Source organism: Synchiropus splendidus, chromosome 13 (genome assembly GCF_027744825.2).
Source record: "Synchiropus splendidus isolate RoL2022-P1 chromosome 13, RoL_Sspl_1.0, whole genome shotgun sequence".
Classification (NCBI taxonomy): Eukaryota; Metazoa; Chordata; class Actinopteri; order Syngnathiformes; family Callionymidae; genus Synchiropus; species Synchiropus splendidus.
Window position 1 is genome coordinate 11,495,584 of NC_071346.1, and position 16,669 is coordinate 11,512,252.

Consider the following 16,669-nt stretch of genomic DNA (forward strand, 5'->3'; position numbering starts at 1 on the left):
TGTCGTTCAGTGTTATTTATTGATTTACAGAACTGAAGTAAACAGGCCACCTGTCGCCATCTAGTGGTCATATATGCAATCACCCTCCAGGTGCAAATGAAGGTCCGAGAACTCTGATTAAATTTTTTAAACAATAAAAAAATACTAAAGAGCCGAGTTACGCAACCTACTTTAAAACAGAGAGACACATCTTTGATTTGATAAACACTATCAGTCACAGAAGCGTGCAGGGTTCTAACGGAAAAGCGAGTGAAAAATCGTTTTTGAGATGAATATTTCCAGCTGCATTAGACAGGCGGGAACAAAATTGTCTCACTCAGCATTGTAGCCAAACACCCACTGGTTTCCTAAAAGTCTGAGAAGTGCCTGAAGTGACAAGTGATTTTTTTTAACCACTATTATTTGCTTGATAAAGTTTGCTAGGTTTGAAGCAAGACTGCAAAACTTCACATCCAAAACCCTGTACTTCAGCACCTCCAAGAGAGTGGGCAATTCTCACCAAGGAGTTGTGGTATAATACTTTATTCTCATATTTCATAGAATACAAAGCCCTTAGCGCACTCCCACCCCCCCTAAACAAAACTGAAATTTTACCCATCAAATCTGGTGGAAACTATTCAAAGAAACAACAGAGAAAATGTGTGACTGGCATTAACTCCATCCCTCCGGTCGACGTGTAAAAAAAAAAAAACAAAAAAAAAAAACAAGTATACACCAGCTCAACTTCATTGGACCCTTTAAAAGCCAAATCAGACTCGAGTCAGATGTAAAATTGGGTGAGCTGAAACAAAGACGTCAAATTAACAAAAATATTTTCCAACTATTTCTACAAAGAAAAGCGTAACCAAGCATGTGCAACAATAACTTACAGAAAATTCAGTCACTTTTTTTTTTTTTTTTTTTGGAACGAAAATAACTGCTATGCTGCACAAAAGGAATGGAATATTTCCCCCGTGAGATTCACCGGAGGGCGAAAAAGAACGTGGTGAAGAAGAAGAAGAATGTTCAGCAGGGCTACGAATGAAAGGAAGTAGCAGCCGGCGTAGGTCCAATGACACAGGCCTGTTCAGAAATGGCTTTGAAACATGTGGAGTGCATGACTTGTTCAGATGTCCCGCTTAATTTGCACCACTGGAACCAATTATCTGAATCTTAAAATGTTTCGGAAACATGTGGCGTCCGTACACGCCAGCTAGAGGAAATCACGCCTCCGGGATGCTGGCACTGCTGGAGACAAGATCCAGTTTTATCAGAAGAGGTTGCCACCTGAGCCCCCGCCGGTTACAAAACGGTTAATGTTTGAAATCTTCACGCACAAACTGATAGCTTTTCCTGACAACTACACATCAAATCACACCAGTAAACAAAAGAACCCAGTACGATACACAAGATCCAAGTTTCAGCGTCCAAAAAAGGTGCCACAAGGAGCTTCAGGTCCGTTGTTAAAAAGGTTTCTGACACTGGTCTTAACTTTCAATGAGCGCATGTGATGACACTTAAAAAAAAAAAGGAAAGAAAAGAAAAGAAAGAAACGCATGTTTAGAATGATGCTGCTTTCGATCCTTCTAACGGAGACAGTAAACTAACAGCAGCAGCTGTCCATGTCTCTTCTGCTTGTTTAAAACTCCAGTCTCTCTGGTCCAGGCCTCAGACCATGTAGGAGTTCTGGTTCTTCAGCTTGTCCAGCTCTTTGCTCTGTTGCCTCAGAAACAAGATCCTACATGTGAGGAAACACGACCAGTTAGAGGCGTGCGGTAGCGACACAGTGCCCCTCCACCAATACTCACCTCTGTTCCCGTAAGGTGGCCTGGATCTCGCTGACTCGGACCAGGGAGCGGAGGTTCTTCATCTCCGTGCACAGCTCCGACATGTACAGGCTGCCCATGTTGTGGAAGTCCTCACGCAACCGAGCCGCCTGGGGGAGCAGAAACAGTGACTCAGTCAGAACTAATGAGATATTTTACTCACACATCAACAGTGTTGTAGTGGAGACCGATACCAAGGGGGAGCGAGACCAAGACCAAAATGAATGAACAGTTCTTGCCTTTTTTGAATGACTACAGTTCCTTTTGCAGTGACATATAAAGTCAGCAATTTCAGCAAGGTCTTGGTCTCCATCTCGATTGTGGTGTCAGCTACGAAATCAAAGTGAAAACAAGGTTCTCTGGCTCCACCTACCTGTTTCTCAGTGTTCTCTGAAGGCCATCCTTGGATATGTTTGATGAGGTTTTCATCAAAATGAGCTGCCAGTGTGGGGGTGAAGGTACTGGGGGCGTCAGCTTGGCTTTGGCCGCCGCTGGAGGGGGCGTGCGGCAAGGCAGCGCCAGCTACACTTGATCCAGGGCAGATGATCTCCTGACTAAAGGAGCAAAGACCAGGCTTTACCACGCTTCTCAAGATTTGAAAAAAAAAAAAAAAAATATATATATATATATATATATATATATATATATGAAAATATATTAAAAAATATAAGCAGTAGTGATGGGTAGATGAGGTATCATGAAACACTATTGCAGGCCACTAGATGGCGCTCTTGGTTGAGAAATGCTGTGAGGTTCCACTGAATTAGTTGTTCAAGTCCAAACGTTTTACAGCAGATACTGCCACCTGGTGGCCTCAGACAATCAGGACACTGTTCCATGAAAGGTTGCTTCAGATCAAGTGGAAGTTACCTTCTTTGCTGGAGGGTTCTGGGGTCCTCCAGACGCTTCTCCGAGGGCTGGACGAGAGGTGCCAGCTTAGCTGATGACACGCTGCCCTGCACAGCGACAAGAAAGTGATGGAAACCAACATTTACACACTGAGCGAGGGAGACAAAGATAAAAAGCAACAAAATAATATCATGATAAATACGCTTTCATTCTATTCCATGTGTTGGACACTACAGTCTCTCTTGAAACTGTTTATGATGAAACTTATTAGTGGAGTTTGTCTCCAACATCATTATTTGTTTATGTTTAAATATAATCGTTAACTTAGTGCAGAGATGAGAAAGTCAATGTTTCACATTGCTCGTAGAACTTGGCCATGTCTGACAGACTGCTCTGCCAGCTTTATTTAGGGGTTAAATTGAGCCGTCTGTCTGCTGTGTCTCATGTCTCTGAACAGTTGACTTGAACTATGAACCAGTTTGGACACATTTCCTGGATGCTATTGAAGAAATATTAGAAATAATGTGAATAAATGATCATTTCATCATTATTCTATTTCTATTTTCTCGAAATCATTATACAAACTGTCAGTCCTTTGTCTTGTGTGATTTCACCAACGCTTCAGAATTTGTTGATGGTCCCTAACTGATGTTGGGTCGTAGCATTAGCGCTGCCTCTGAGAGTGTGTCTGCGATCAGTGAACCCTACTGGGGACGCGGAAGAGGACGCCGCCATTACCGGGGCAGAGGTCTGTCCAATATCCAACTATTTTCACATGATCTTTCGCCGAGGCTCCAGCACAGCGGGAGACCTGCATGTGCTGATGTGAACCAAGGCAGACAACCGTGTCAGAGAACCTATGAGGACCTCTCCATCTAATAAAATAAACACGGATCCAGAGACTCAGAGTCGACTAGTGTCATCATCAAAGGTTCCGTGTGTTAAAAATAAGTTTAAAACTATGATCGTGAACCTAAGTCAACCACGCACTTCACAACTGTCACATGCCGGTGTCGGCTGTCAAACGCTGGAGAGCGCGGCGCGCCGTCACGGTCTCGTCATGTTCATGTATGCAGGTCCAATGCAGCGAGTGTGATGTGTGTTTATCGAATTTATCGTGAGATTTTATTGTGGGTCCTGTGTTTGGCAGTATATTGTGTACGATAAGTTATCGCCCATCCCCAGTCCAAACATTGAGTTTTACAGAGAGACCAGTATTGGCTCTATAACAAGAAAGTAGTTTAAGTTGTGGCTCATTGTGTGATTGACCTCTCCTGACCCAGCTTACCCTTGTTTGTGACGGCGTGTTGCCGGAATGAGACTTCTGGTTGCTCTGCGGTGTGCCGTTCCGTGGTGAGACATAAGGCCGTGGTGATGACGCGTCTGATGGCAGGGACACAGGAGACTGACTGGAGTGCTGGGCTGAAAAGGGCGACAGGAAAATAAAACCCACCGACCTCTTCAACTGTTTCTTTGAATAAAACGCTGGGGATTGAACAGTTGGCTCTAGCAGACAGGGGAGAGGTCGTACCTTGGTGGGAATGCTGCGCAGCTGAGAGCAGAGCAGTGATGTTGAAAGCAGGTCCAGCAGCGAGGAGCTTATGAAGCACAGACCGTAAGGAAGCTTGGGTGACAGCAGCCGTCAAGACTGTGAGGAGAATAGAGAGGGGGGAAAAACACCCGCTGAGGTGAGTTACTGAAGATGTTAGCGCACAATAGAAGAGCTATTCAAAAAGCATGACGAAATGAACCAGATGTCAGGACACAGACAATTAAAATTGGCTATAGAGAAGCAAAACAGGCGACTCAAAAGATTCTATTTAAAACAAAATCTGACATTATTGATCATTGACTGCACACCTTCATTGAGTTTGGCCATGTCCATACTGCCGTTGTTCATCTGCAGCGTGGCTTGCAGGGCAGGCAGCAGCTGGTGCAGCAGGGCAGGGTCCTGGAGCAGAGCGACGGGTGACTGCGACTGCACGGACTGGGACGACTGCGCCGTGGTCGTGGAGGATGAAGAGGAAGTGGTGGTGCAGGTGGTGGTGGAGGAGGAGGATGAAGCACTGGATGCAGAGGTCAAACTCTGGGAGGAGGAGGAGAAATGGCCGGAGTTCGACGCTGCGGTTTGGTCCCCTAAACTGGTCTCTGAAATGACAACAACACGAGTATTAACCATATGAAGAGCTAAACAATTTTGCTAAACTAGCGTTTCAATATAGTCATACTTGCGGCTTTGTCTTGCAAAGCTTCTTGTCTATAGTCCATATCCCGGGGGAAACTATTCGTCGCCACCTTGACCGTGTCCTTCTGCCGTTGCTCCCTGAAATAGACCAAACAAAGCTGAGACAATTCCTCAAAATAGCAAACGCACGTCCAGGTGATGACGAGTCGAAGCGTCAGGATGGAAAGCAAGTAGGATGGGACCACATGAACTTGCCTCTCCAGCAGGTCTTTTGGCTTCTCCCACTGGGAAACCTCAGTCCTGCAGTTGTAGTAGTACTTCTTCCCAGAGGAGCTGATGTGTTCGGTCCAGTCATCAGCTGGGTCCTATTGCCAGGACACACAGACGGCAATGTAACACAGGCAAAGACATTCTCACAGATAAAGAAGCCAAGATAACAACGCATTACTACAGTGATAGGATGAGCATATTCAAAATATAAAATGAAATTTTACCATGCATCTGTAACGTAATAAGACAAGTCATTCGAGTCTGTGAACAGGTGAAATAATTGGAAACATATTGATAAAAAAACACAAGTTCCCACTTGTCTAGATACCAGGCATCTACCACAATACAGAGAGCACCACTCCAGCTTTCAAGAAACAATCCAAACTTTAAAAAGTCAGGAATGGCATCAATTCGACCTGAACGACAGGAGGAGATGTTGGACTTCTAACAACCACTTCAGATTTGCAGACAGGATGTTATCATTGAGTGCTACTTGTCTGACTGCGTTGGAGACGACAAATGCTTCGAGCGCTTTTCTTGGCGGAAAAACTCCGGGAAGCTAATAACAACCTCTAGATTCTCTTTTCTCCGAGATGGACAGGAGCGCAGGCACCAGATTAAAAGTGCGGTTTCCACGGACGGTCGAATTGGGGAGAAAGATTCAGCCAGAAACATCTTTAGTTACTAAGGATGTCGCACTTCCATAACGGTAAACTTGTCTGAGACACTTAAGCAATATTCATTCAGGGAAGCTCTTATGAAATTCAAAACAATCCACAAGAAACTAATGAAATCGATCACAACTACAGCGACATGTACATGAACAGAAGGCTGCACTATTCCATCTATTTGGCTTTTTAAAAGCTGAATTCCATCCATTTTTGACTTGTTTCTCCGGATGATGGCACACAATCACGCCATGCACAACATTCTGAGGAGCACAGGGAGCCACTGTTCGCTGTAAGGGGATGAATTAGATATTAATCGGAGGAATGTACCTTTCTGAATCTACTACAAAAGAATTTTTGTGGGATATGTACAATCATTTTTGTACTGCATCATGACATTGGCACAAGGACCATCAGACCATGATCCAGAGATGCTGCAGAAGTGATAGACTTCAGAGCTTGTAATACTACCGTGTGAAAACACATTTGTACTATATTTTATTATACTTTTATTATACTTGGACTTTGCAAGTGTAATTTAACAACAACATTAATAGTTAATCGATAATGTTCCCTCGCCATAAACCCAGACAATTTAACACCATTGTGCTGCCATGGACACAATTCGACACACGTGTTTCGAATGAGCACAACTCCTTGAAAGCCTACGCTATCTAAACAATTAAAACGCCATCTGCAAGCAGAGAGCAGGGAGTTTGTGTGCATGGAACAGTCATACTGCTATAGCACTATAGCACCTCTGCAGTGGGTCAAATACAGAGCTCATTCATTGGTGGAGCATCACCTCATTGTTCTGAAGTTATGTGGGCTTATCAACACAGTAACTCCTACAATTGAAAAAATGGTTCCCCAAAGTAGAAAACCAAAGCTTTTATATTTATATTGACGGCTAAAAAAGGGGGAAAAAAACACATTAAAACCACAGAGCTGGAGTGAGGCAGAGAGCAGTGATGCAGCGATGGCTGAGGCACATGTTTTTGAATGTTCATTATGTTGGAAAATAAGACTGAAAATGATTTTATTGCAGTTTTAAGGCAATTTGGGTAGTGTTGCCTTACATTTTCAGCATGAGTTTCACTGAAAAGTAGGAATATCACGATGCTGCTCAACACAAACTCACACGATTAAAACCGCCGGGACAATTCACTTGTATAAAATGGCAAAAAATGAAATAATAAAAGATCAGGAGTGTAGGTTTGCTTGCTTGTATGTCATTATAGTGTTCTTACTATGTAATAAGGTTTTTGGGAAACACAGTAATGTTGACCTCTCTAATCATCTAATAAGATCAACTACTAGATATTGAAAGAGTAACAGCCTGAAAAAGGGACAGAACAATTTACTCATAGCATATTTTGAAAATGATTCTTCTTCTTATTATTATTATTATTATTATTATATTCTTGCCATAAAACCAAAATAAACCCAGTCAACTTGTACGCAACAGCAAAAGTAAAGAGGTTACTATCACAATTGAATGAAATGCTATATATATTCTCATTTAAGCACAGAGTAGCATGTAAATGTCTATGAAGACAAACAGATGGATCCAGGAATGTCTAGCGATAACACCGCTGTGACCATTTAAAAATGGAACTTTCATTCACTGTAAATGTTTTCATAAGTCTTAGAAGACACAAATGGAAGCAAAATAAGACAAATGAAGGTCTCACCCTCTCCGTAGGCTTGCTCTGAGTCGTGTGCATGTCAGCACTGTGCGAGCTGTTGTTGTGAGAGTTCTCCTGAGGAGAGCCGTTGGTCCCTGCAACACAAACTATCCATCAGTGGGTTGTAAAACAGAACGGAACTGATGTTATCTTAACAGCTGCGGTAAGAAAAGATGCATTGGCTTTGTGTATTGAGAATTGCAAACGTTTCGCCTTTTTTCTGCACCGTTTTCTACTTGTGCTATGACAGACAATGCTGCTTCATCTAACTCAGAGTTTTGAGTAAAAGGAATGATAATAACAAAGCTAAAACATTACAGATGACAGCTCACCATTTTTCCCTCTAATTGTGTTTGAGGGTTTTGCCTTGCCATGTCCTGCAGCATCGCCATGTCGGGTGACAGGACTTTCATCTGAGCGTCGCAGCACCTTGTAAGGGGGTGTTGGATCTGAGGAACCATCGCGCACCTTGTCGTATCGGTGAAGACTGCCAGAATGGCTCTTGGGCTGAGCTTTATGGGCCTGATGATGGGGAAAATCAAAAGTGAAAAGGGTGGCGTCAATTCTAACACAAATCCACAATAGTGGTACAGTGGTGACGTTCAAAGCTGATCAAAGCTGAGCCACAGAAAAAAAAACTGAAAATCAAAGTGACTGAAGCATGATTCAAGGTGTAATGTAATTTAATTTAATATACTTCAAAACTTGTTAACAGGAACCTCAAAATAACACACATTTTGTTTCAAATAACTATTTCAAACAGAGGTTCATGACAAAGCAATAGTGTGTAGGAACATGCAATGTATGTCTATACACTAAAGTTATTTAGATTAGAGAAGCGTTTATAACAATACGCTTCATAATTAAAAGACGAATCCACCATGTTCACCTCTTCAATATATATAGATTTTTGTCTCTTGTCTCTGCACATAGTTGGTAGTTTACATGTGCTTGTGTCTAACCAGCAAGCAGCAAAAATGAATACAAAGAAAAATATGCATTACTTTAAGATATTTATTTACAAAAATGAAAAGCAGGGACAGAAGTTTTAGGAAGACTTATGTTAAGACTTTGAGAACACATGGTTCCCCAGAGTTTTCTGCAGAGCGTCATTTCCATTTTGGACGTTTGTCCATTATAAACAATAGATTTAGAGGGGCACATTGAGCAAAAGGTCCACTGTTAGTTGCTGGCATGTTCAGTTCCAATTCAATGACTATAGTAGCAACCAAGAAATGCCACTTCCTCTATAATTTACATTGTTTTTGAGAACTCAATGTATTCAGCGATGAGCGTCAAAGGAAAGTAGACTCAAACCATGTGGCAGCTTCACGTCTATTTCTAGTAAATTCGTTTTGTTGTCAAACTCCCCCCAAAAAATAAAAGACATCTGTAGACTGTACTTAAAAGTTCTTCCTCATCGTAGATTGTGTTCAATAACGCCATACCTGATAGGACTGGGACTCCCTTCTGTCGTTGCACCTGTAGAGACAGAAAAATAGTGCCGTTATGTTTTGTTTTATTTAGATAATCGTCTTTTAACACCCATTTTGCAGCAACAGTCCGTTAGCTATCGTTAGCTCGGCTAGCTAAGTTCCCCCACCTTTGCGACAGCCGTTTCGCCCGCTTGAAAGACATTCTTAGCTTTTAAGTAAAAGCATCATCCGTCAATTTTATGTTTAGTCGAATTCATCTTCAGCTAAATAAACAGTAGCGAAGCAACGAGCGTTAACAGCCGGAGTCAGGTGCTAGCGGCTAGCACTGACAGCTAAGTTACCGGCAAATGTCAATATTCGCGCTAACGGAAACGGAGCTATGGATCGTTTATTGAAACACTGTTTTTGGTGTTTTATTTACCCATCGCTGGCTCTTGCAGGTTTCCTTGCATACATCACCATCAAGGCCCTGGTGATGTGTGTATATGTGTGTGTTTATGTGTGTCAGTGAGGGGGAACTGTGGCCTCCTGTCTGCTCTCGCGACTCTCGTCTCTTCAGCTTCCTGGACTCGAACTACCGGACCAAACGGACAGCTTGAAGCCGCACACCGAGCACCAGCATGGCAAAGCAGGTGGTCTACAGGAAAAACCACCCTCAGGACATCGGTGGACATGTAGCTCAGTGTTTTTAGTTCGGACGATGTCGCTCAGCGGCAGCACGGGCAGACGGAAGCGACCAAGACCGAGCCTTCACGAATGTTTGGCTAATCTTTACTACCGCTTTGTAATTTCAAAATAAAAGCATTGAGAGGTAATATTTAGATTTAACATTTCGATGTTGGCTTTTTTTGTCAAATATCAGAATACGAAGTATTAAACGTATAACGCACGGAATTGTCCTTTAATTATATTTAAGTTTTCATGATACGAATATTAGTTCCTTGGTGTCACACTTACTTAGTTTTGTATAATTTCTTTTAATATTTTGAAGAATGAAGATGTTATTTTCAACTCGCAACATTTTCAGTTTTCAGATAACAATAGCATTTTTGCAGTATTAAGTGTCCTACAGACATTCTCACAATCACATGAAGTGTTCCCTTGTTGTATTTAATCCTTAATTTTCACACGTCGAATAACCGTGCACATATTTTCCTGTCTTGCTATTAATTGATTAAATCAGATTTATTTAAATATTTATTTATTTGTATTTTACTTTTTTTTTTTAAAGAAACTTTACTTTATGGTTTTATATTGAAGGACAGATATTCATTTCCGGGACGAGACTGCTGCTCTCGGCAGCGTGACGCAGCTGAAAACGAACATTCAGCTTGTCTTCGTTCAGTAGGAAACGTTAATGTGCCGATGAACTCACGACCTCCCAGCTGACATGAAGTCGTAAACATTTGACGTCATTCCCACACAGATAGCACGACCATAACAATTTTAAAATATTTACTTCCGAAAGAAACATATTAAAATTGTTATCAGGATCTGATAGTTTGCAGAAAAATGTGAGGCAACCGGGATGAGGATCAGCTCCTCTATGTCCATGTTCATTGGTGCTGAGTCACTTGTGTTTTATAGGCATGTTAGCGGATGGATAAAGCACAGATAAGGGTGGGGTTTCCTGTCTAGGTGGCATCTTCCTCGGGTGAGGGAATTGAGGTGCCTTGTGTTCTTTTTTTTTTTGTTTTTTTGTTTTTTTCAAATAAATACATTATTTTTTTAAAAAGTTACTTTCAAATCATAGTGGCAACTAATATGATACATAAAATCATTTTAAACGCATCACATCTTCATTTTCTTTTCTCTTATTATTGTATTTTTCAGAAACCAGAAGTCACACGTTACCGTCTGTTATATCACAAACTACTTGTGAACCGTAACTTTTTCTGTCTTCTTTTTTTATCATGATTCCGGGAACCAAATTTTTTATATTCTACAGAAATAAACGGCTCAACATGTCTTCTCTAAAGTGACGTAAAGTCAGTATGAATCGGTGGTCGCGTCTCCACCCCGTTATTGATCCCCCGCTGGCGGGATTTAGGTCAAACATGTTGCACATATTGAGTGAAACAGGAGGCAGCCGCGCGGCTGGGAATTGAAAAGAGTCAAGTCATTGCAAGGTTGCTATTTGAAGCGATGAGTTCTGGTGAGTTAAATATTCTTATTCACGAATCAAGTGAGTGCGATGCTGCAAGAGCAGTTTGCCCATACGAGGGCAGCATAACTCAGTACTGGAGGACTGTATCGTCTCTGGGCGCTAGAAGACGCTGTTTTTAACTTTCCACAAACGAATATATTAATAATACGCACATGGTTCTGTATCAGTGGTTGTTGTCAAAACCAATTCCGGCAGATTGTGCTTTTAAGTAATCGGTTTCCTATTGTTTTTGTTTGTTTGTTGTTGTCGTTCTTTCTGCGGGGCTCAGTGATGCCTGGCTCCTGCACTGACCGAGAGGAGGACTACCGCTTCCTCCACAGCATGTTGATGGAGAAGAAGCTTCATTTGCTATTTAAGGTGAGGAAGGGCAAATACAAGAACACAATGTGCATTCATTATGTTAAGTCTGTGCCTGTTTGTCCGAGAAATTTGAGTATTTTAATCCAGTTTATTCTGCAAAAATGCAAGCTAAACATCCTCTTTCTATTCCCTCAAACAAACTCTGACTGATACATTTTTGTAATGATGTTATCTGCTTCACAAAAAAAGATAGACAGATACCCAAGCTTTCAAAAATGAAGACAACTCATAAATTACTAAATATATATACAGTGGTACCTCGGTTCTCGACCACAATCCGTTCCAGAAGGCTGTTCGAGAAGCGATTTGTTCGAAATCTCATTACAATGAATGGAAAAAGAAATAACGCGTTCCAAGCCTTAAAATAGTCTTTTGTAGGAGTGAATGTAGAGTGTCTGCTGCAGGTGTGCTGTTCCTCTATGTGTGTGGCCGCTGCATGTGGGAGGGGTTGCCGAGTGAGTGACGTCTCTCCAGAAGTGAAGAGGTGCCCGGTGCGTGTCCAGCTCTGAATGTGCGCTTCTGTGCAGTTTGGCTGTGACAAAGTCATAAACCAAGTCACGCTCTGTCCCAGACTCGCCTCATCCCTGTCCCAGCTCCAGCCCACAACAGGACATCAAACCCTGGAGTGCGGCTCCAGCCTCGGAGGTGTGGAGAGCGAGCACCTCCCCTGTGACACTCTACCACGGTCCAGTGTGGAGACAGGAAAGGTTTTACACCTCAATATGAAGAAAAAACAGTCAGTAAATGTAGCTAACGGGACACATCTGCATACAGAGGCTGCGTTATACACAATAACAAAGCGCGTCGTGGGTCAGCCGATTGGTCCGCACACGTTCTGTTTTATATGTATATATTTATCACTATCTTGAGTATTGTGGCTTTAAGAATAACTTTTTTAGCTTCATCACAACACTACATATTTTTTCATTTTAGCTGACTTCAGAAAATGATGCAGTGGGATTTGGCTCTTTTCCTCTATCATTAGCATTAAAAGAAGTAGTATTTGGAGGATTTTATGCATTTGGAATGAGCCATAAGTACTTTTTCTTCCTCCAGAGAAATCTTTTATTGTTTGACTTGATCTGTCCACACAGATCCATGAGCAGCTGAGGCAGTTTGAGAAGCGAAGCCCCGTCCCCGTCCAGCAGCACGCAATGGATCTGGCCTCCGACGTAAGCAGCCCTTCCAAACTACTCCAGCAGATAGACGCTTTGTTACAGATGATCCATCAAATTGTCCATTTTGCAGCGCTGATTTCTCCCCCGTTCACATGGATTGAGTGAAATTTGTCAATACTTAACTCTGTCATGGAAGTTCATCGAGGACAGTGCAGAAGTCTGGTGGCTGCTAAAATCATTTTGTGTGTCGGCTAATATTTCAGGTGGAGGACTACAATTAATGTCAGATTTAAGACAAAGTGACAGGGAGCACTCCCACAGCGGCCCTGACCCAAAACACATCCCCTGGTCCCTTAAGATGGAATCATATTTCAAATGCTTGTCTGCTTTGTTCCTCGTCCCTGAACACTCATTTATCCAACTCGACTGTTCCAACTATCAACTTAATTCCTCTTGATCAAATCCTTTTAACTCTCTTCTTCTGTACGTCCATCTCCTCGTATCCAAAATGTTTTTTAAGAAAGTCTCAGACTTTTTTTGTCCCCTTTCTGAGCGCCTTCTTATTTCTTACACTGGTGTAGACATCTTCTTCTCCATTGCAAAGACCAAACCCATGGTTGGTGTGCCTTATAAGGCCTGCAGGAGAATATTTTGCGGCTCCCTACTGAACAGGTTTGGTATCGAAGTGTTATTTTTTTCCCTCATATTGCAGGCACTCAAAATGATCTGTATTTTGAGGGAGTTTATCGCACACCTGTCATGGACGAAATAGGAGGCCTACTGTGTTGCAGTCATTACAATTAAAAAATGAAAATGTTTTGTGTTTAATGCTTTGTTGATTCAGAATGAGCAATTTGTTTGAGTGTATAGAGGATGAAATCATCTTACAAATACAACATCATCTTACACCTGACAACACTTCTGGATTCTTATTTCATTTTTAACACTTCCCTGAGACAGGTCTGCTGTCAAGTTAGCAAATTATTAGCAATGCTAGCCACTTGGTTGGTCTCTATCTGACGACGGTTGTTCCGTTAAAAAGTGAATAAGGAGGTGAATGGAGACGCACATGAACTTGGACAACTTTTGAGAGACATTTCCATCCTTTTGTCAGGCAAATATCTGAAATAGTTTACCTTTTTTGGAGTAATATTTGACGGACAAGGCACTCAAGTCAAATGCTGTTAGCTTATTGAGTAGCCTCCTCAAGTAAACAAAACATACTGCTTTATAAAGCCTAGAAAGCTTTATACTAGTAGGTCATTTATGGTGATGATTTGTTTGCAAATCTGAAGTGTCCTCCATACTGCTCAGTTCAAGCGCTACTATTGTGCTATATGTAATCCCTTCCATGTTTCCATGCTGACTCCTGCCGGTGCTTGAAGCTTCGGCTCGGCCGTCACTCCCCGCCTGGCTTAAATCATGGAGACCTACTGGAAGGGCCAAACCAAGCGTCTGTTTCCCCTCAGAGAGGCTTCTGTTTGCTCACAGTGGAAACTAATGACCTTCATGCATTGTGTCTCTGGAGCGTGCCTCCACATCTTGAAACAGTAGAAGTCATTACAAGTTATATGCTTGAAAGGACAGCGCGGCCTTGCGCCAACACTACACTTGCTGTCTCTTGGTCACCGTTCTTATGCAGCCTTGATGTTCCAATGACTTATAAAGGAAGAGTTTCCTTTCAGAGGACACGCACAGTGATGGAGACGAGGCGCCACCATCTCACTCTGTTTACGATGAGCGTATGATAAACATTTCCTTCATTCATTTGCAGTTGTTTGAAGATCTGATGCGCCTAAGTTGGACTAATGAAGTCAAAGAATTGGCCGCTCTCTTTTCCAAACCCCACTTTAAGGTGAGGAGTCTTTTCTTCCATTGCAGCGTTTCCTTCCATCCGCTAACATGCCTATAAAACAGAAGTGACTCAGCCCAAGTATTTTCATGTTTGAAGTCATGCAAACCGATGCAGCGACGACCAAACAAGGCTGTTAATGGAGAATGCTATGTTTGGTTGGACACAGAACCGCCCCCCAAACTTCAGAGACTTCAGTCCAGGCTCTGTCCCGGTGCCCCTTCCCATTTCTTGTGACTTGTCCTGACGCTCCCATGAGTGGAAGCCATTTAGCTCAGCTCTGTTTTCACCAAGACCAACGGATGTAACATCTCTTGATGGCATGCTGCATTTATCCCTCACGATTCTAAGACGGCCATCGGAGCATCACATTCTCCGAATGAGAGTCCTTCTAGTTCTAGAGTGAATTTCCTAAGTGGCCACATTCTTTCCTGCGAGGAACATGAGGAGCCGTCAAGCCAAAAGACCGAAGGACGAATAAAAATAATCCTAGATAAAACTGAAATTTTGAAACTTAAAGTTTATAAATTAAGGGAAAGTGAAATGACACCATGACATTATATGCTTAAAACAATTAATTTTATGACGTATTATTTAATTTATTTAAAGATTCTCAATATAAATCATAAATAATGGAAGCCCTTTTTCAGTGGTGAATATCCTGGTAACAAAACCTTGGGTGAATCTGATTTAAAAAGGCCACTTTCTTAAACATATTTTATGTACTTCAAAGCACACAAAATAATGTTAAATTACACATTAAAAGACTCAAATTCATAGAAAGATTAGAAAGGAGGTGCAATATAAACTTGTAATTCAGGTCGTGATTGCACTTGCTGTGACCTTAGGCAAAGGGCCGCAGGTGGCCCCCGGGCCACTCATTGCACAGCTGCTCCAGTTTCAGTGCCAGTGGACGGTCTGACGAAGATTCTGAAGTCTCCAAAGCAAAATCAAACAAAACAAGCTGGGAATGAAACGTCAAAATCCAAAACTCCGATGATCTTCTGTCTGACCTTAAATTCATGCCATTTTCATCCAGCCATGTTTCAGCTCTGTCAACAGCTTGTTCAAACAGTTTTCTCTCTTAAATGACTCGCGGAGATGCGGAAAAAAAAGTCGCATCATCTGCTACACATTTCTTTGATTTACTTTGTGTCATCATTCTACACAGCACAGTGTCCATTCAGAGAGGAGGGGGCTTTTTTAAAAGATTCTGAATGACCTGTTAGTGCTTGGCTGGGCGCCGTGACAGACAGGTATAGTGATCTCGAGATTCCGGAGCCAAGAAGACATTCTTCAGGCAGCTTGTGAGCAAAGCAACTGCTGTGTGCGAGCAGCCAACGAAGCAACTAGTCGAGAGACGGGTTAGTGATGTTAAAATCAAGTCAGCAGATGTTCCCCCACCTGTGCCAATTTTACTTATGTCAGAAAGCGACTGCAGTGTTGTGAGATGCTCTTTGTGCAGCCGTGTTTCTCTGCTGACAAACCGGCCAAGTTGACATGAAAACAAAGTGTCTGGCTACTATCTGCGTGTCATAGATCAGTTCACATTCCTGCGCTGGAAAAGTATTTGTTAGCAATGCGTGATGCGATGCAGGATGGTGTGGGCGGCTGCGGCTCCCCGGTGGCCCACTAGCTGGCAGAAAGTTTCCAAACAATATCAGAATTGTCATAACAGCACGTACCAGACGGTGGGCTTGTGACAAAATGAAAGTGTTTGCAGTGATAGTTCACCAGAGTCCAGCCAAACTAAGGTATTTTGTATCTTTTTCCAAGATTCTGTGAGGGTTTGGTTGTGTTGCCGTGTTCTTTTACTTGTGGTACTGCAGGATTGAAACAGGACAGGTACAAGGCACTACACCACCGTGCTGCCCTTAAAATTTAATACATCAATAGAGAGGAATACAGTAGGAAAAAAATGGTATTTTGAAGAAATATGATGACAATTGATGAATATTGACAAGTACAGTTAGGAAAAAAGGTCAGGTTCAACTCCAGCTTGAGGGTTTGGAGTTTTATGTTCACCATATGTTTCCTCTGAGCACTCTGGTTTCCTCCCACAGTCCCCAAAACATAGAGATGGGGACCAGTTATTGTGTGTAGATGTGAGTGGTTGTCATTGAGTGCCCATGGTGGACTGGTGACCTTTCCAGGGTGTCCCCAACCTCTTACCCAAGGAGTCATTATATTTTCTTAAATGATTTTATCATTTCCTTACGACTCTTTATTCTTCTTTTTTTGTCGAGATGATTGATGATGTTGTTCTTTCTG

At 42.2% G+C, this 16,669-nt stretch overlaps 2 protein-coding genes across 6 annotated transcripts in view; one reads left to right on the plus strand and one right to left on the minus strand.

Annotated features, from left to right (window-relative positions):
- Nucleotides 1-9,654, minus strand: LOC128769244 (WW domain-containing adapter protein with coiled-coil-like). Of its 2 annotated transcripts, none has more exons than XM_053882776.1 (13): nucleotides 9,323-9,654; nucleotides 8,914-8,947; nucleotides 7,798-7,987; nucleotides 7,472-7,560; nucleotides 5,095-5,204; nucleotides 4,883-4,977; nucleotides 4,515-4,802; nucleotides 4,186-4,302; nucleotides 3,943-4,076; nucleotides 2,676-2,761; nucleotides 2,179-2,359; nucleotides 1,788-1,915; nucleotides 1-1,717 (listed from the first exon to the last, which is right to left on the minus strand). In XM_053882776.1, the coding sequence occupies exons 1-13, from the start codon at nucleotides 9,361-9,363 to the stop codon at nucleotides 1,648-1,650; spliced, it is 1,563 nt and encodes a 520-aa protein (XP_053738751.1). In that variant the 5' UTR covers nucleotides 9,364-9,654; the 3' UTR covers nucleotides 1-1,647. The 2 variants fall into 2 exon arrangements, with proteins under 2 accessions (XP_053738751.1, XP_053738752.1); XM_053882777.1 differs by lacking the exon at nucleotides 9,323-9,654 and adding an exon at nucleotides 9,069-9,297.
- LOC128769242 (MAGUK p55 subfamily member 7-like) overlaps nucleotides 9,280-16,669 on the plus strand; it is a 21,767-nt gene continuing 14,377 nt past the window's right edge. Inside the window, exons 1-5 of one of the 4 annotated variants that reach the window (XM_053882774.1) lie at nucleotides 11,014-11,056; nucleotides 11,337-11,425; nucleotides 12,000-12,073; nucleotides 12,523-12,600; nucleotides 14,321-14,401. In XM_053882774.1, the coding sequence (XP_053738749.1) occupies nucleotides 12,583-12,600; nucleotides 14,321-14,401 (99 nt within the window). In that variant the 5' untranslated portion in view covers nucleotides 11,014-11,056; nucleotides 11,337-11,425; nucleotides 12,000-12,073; nucleotides 12,523-12,582. Of the gene's footprint in view, nucleotides 9,713-10,988; nucleotides 11,057-11,336; nucleotides 11,426-11,999; nucleotides 12,074-12,522; nucleotides 12,601-13,556; nucleotides 13,600-14,320; nucleotides 14,402-16,669 lie in introns of those variants that run through there. The other 3 variants (XM_053882773.1, XM_053882772.1, XM_053882775.1) reach the window with 3 other exon arrangements.

Coding starts and splice junctions, on each gene's coding strand:
- LOC128769244 (XM_053882776.1), bottom strand. CDS start 9,363: ATGGTGATGTATGCAAGGAAACCTGCAAGAGCCAGCGATGG. Junction 4,978..5,094: donor CCAAAAGACCTGCTGGAGAG/GCAAGTTCATGT, acceptor GGTCTATTTCAG/GGAGCAACGGCAGAAGGACA. Junction 2,360..2,675: donor AGAACCCTCCAGCAAAGAAG/GTAACTTCCACT, acceptor TTGCTCCTTTAG/TCAGGAGATCATCTGCCCTG.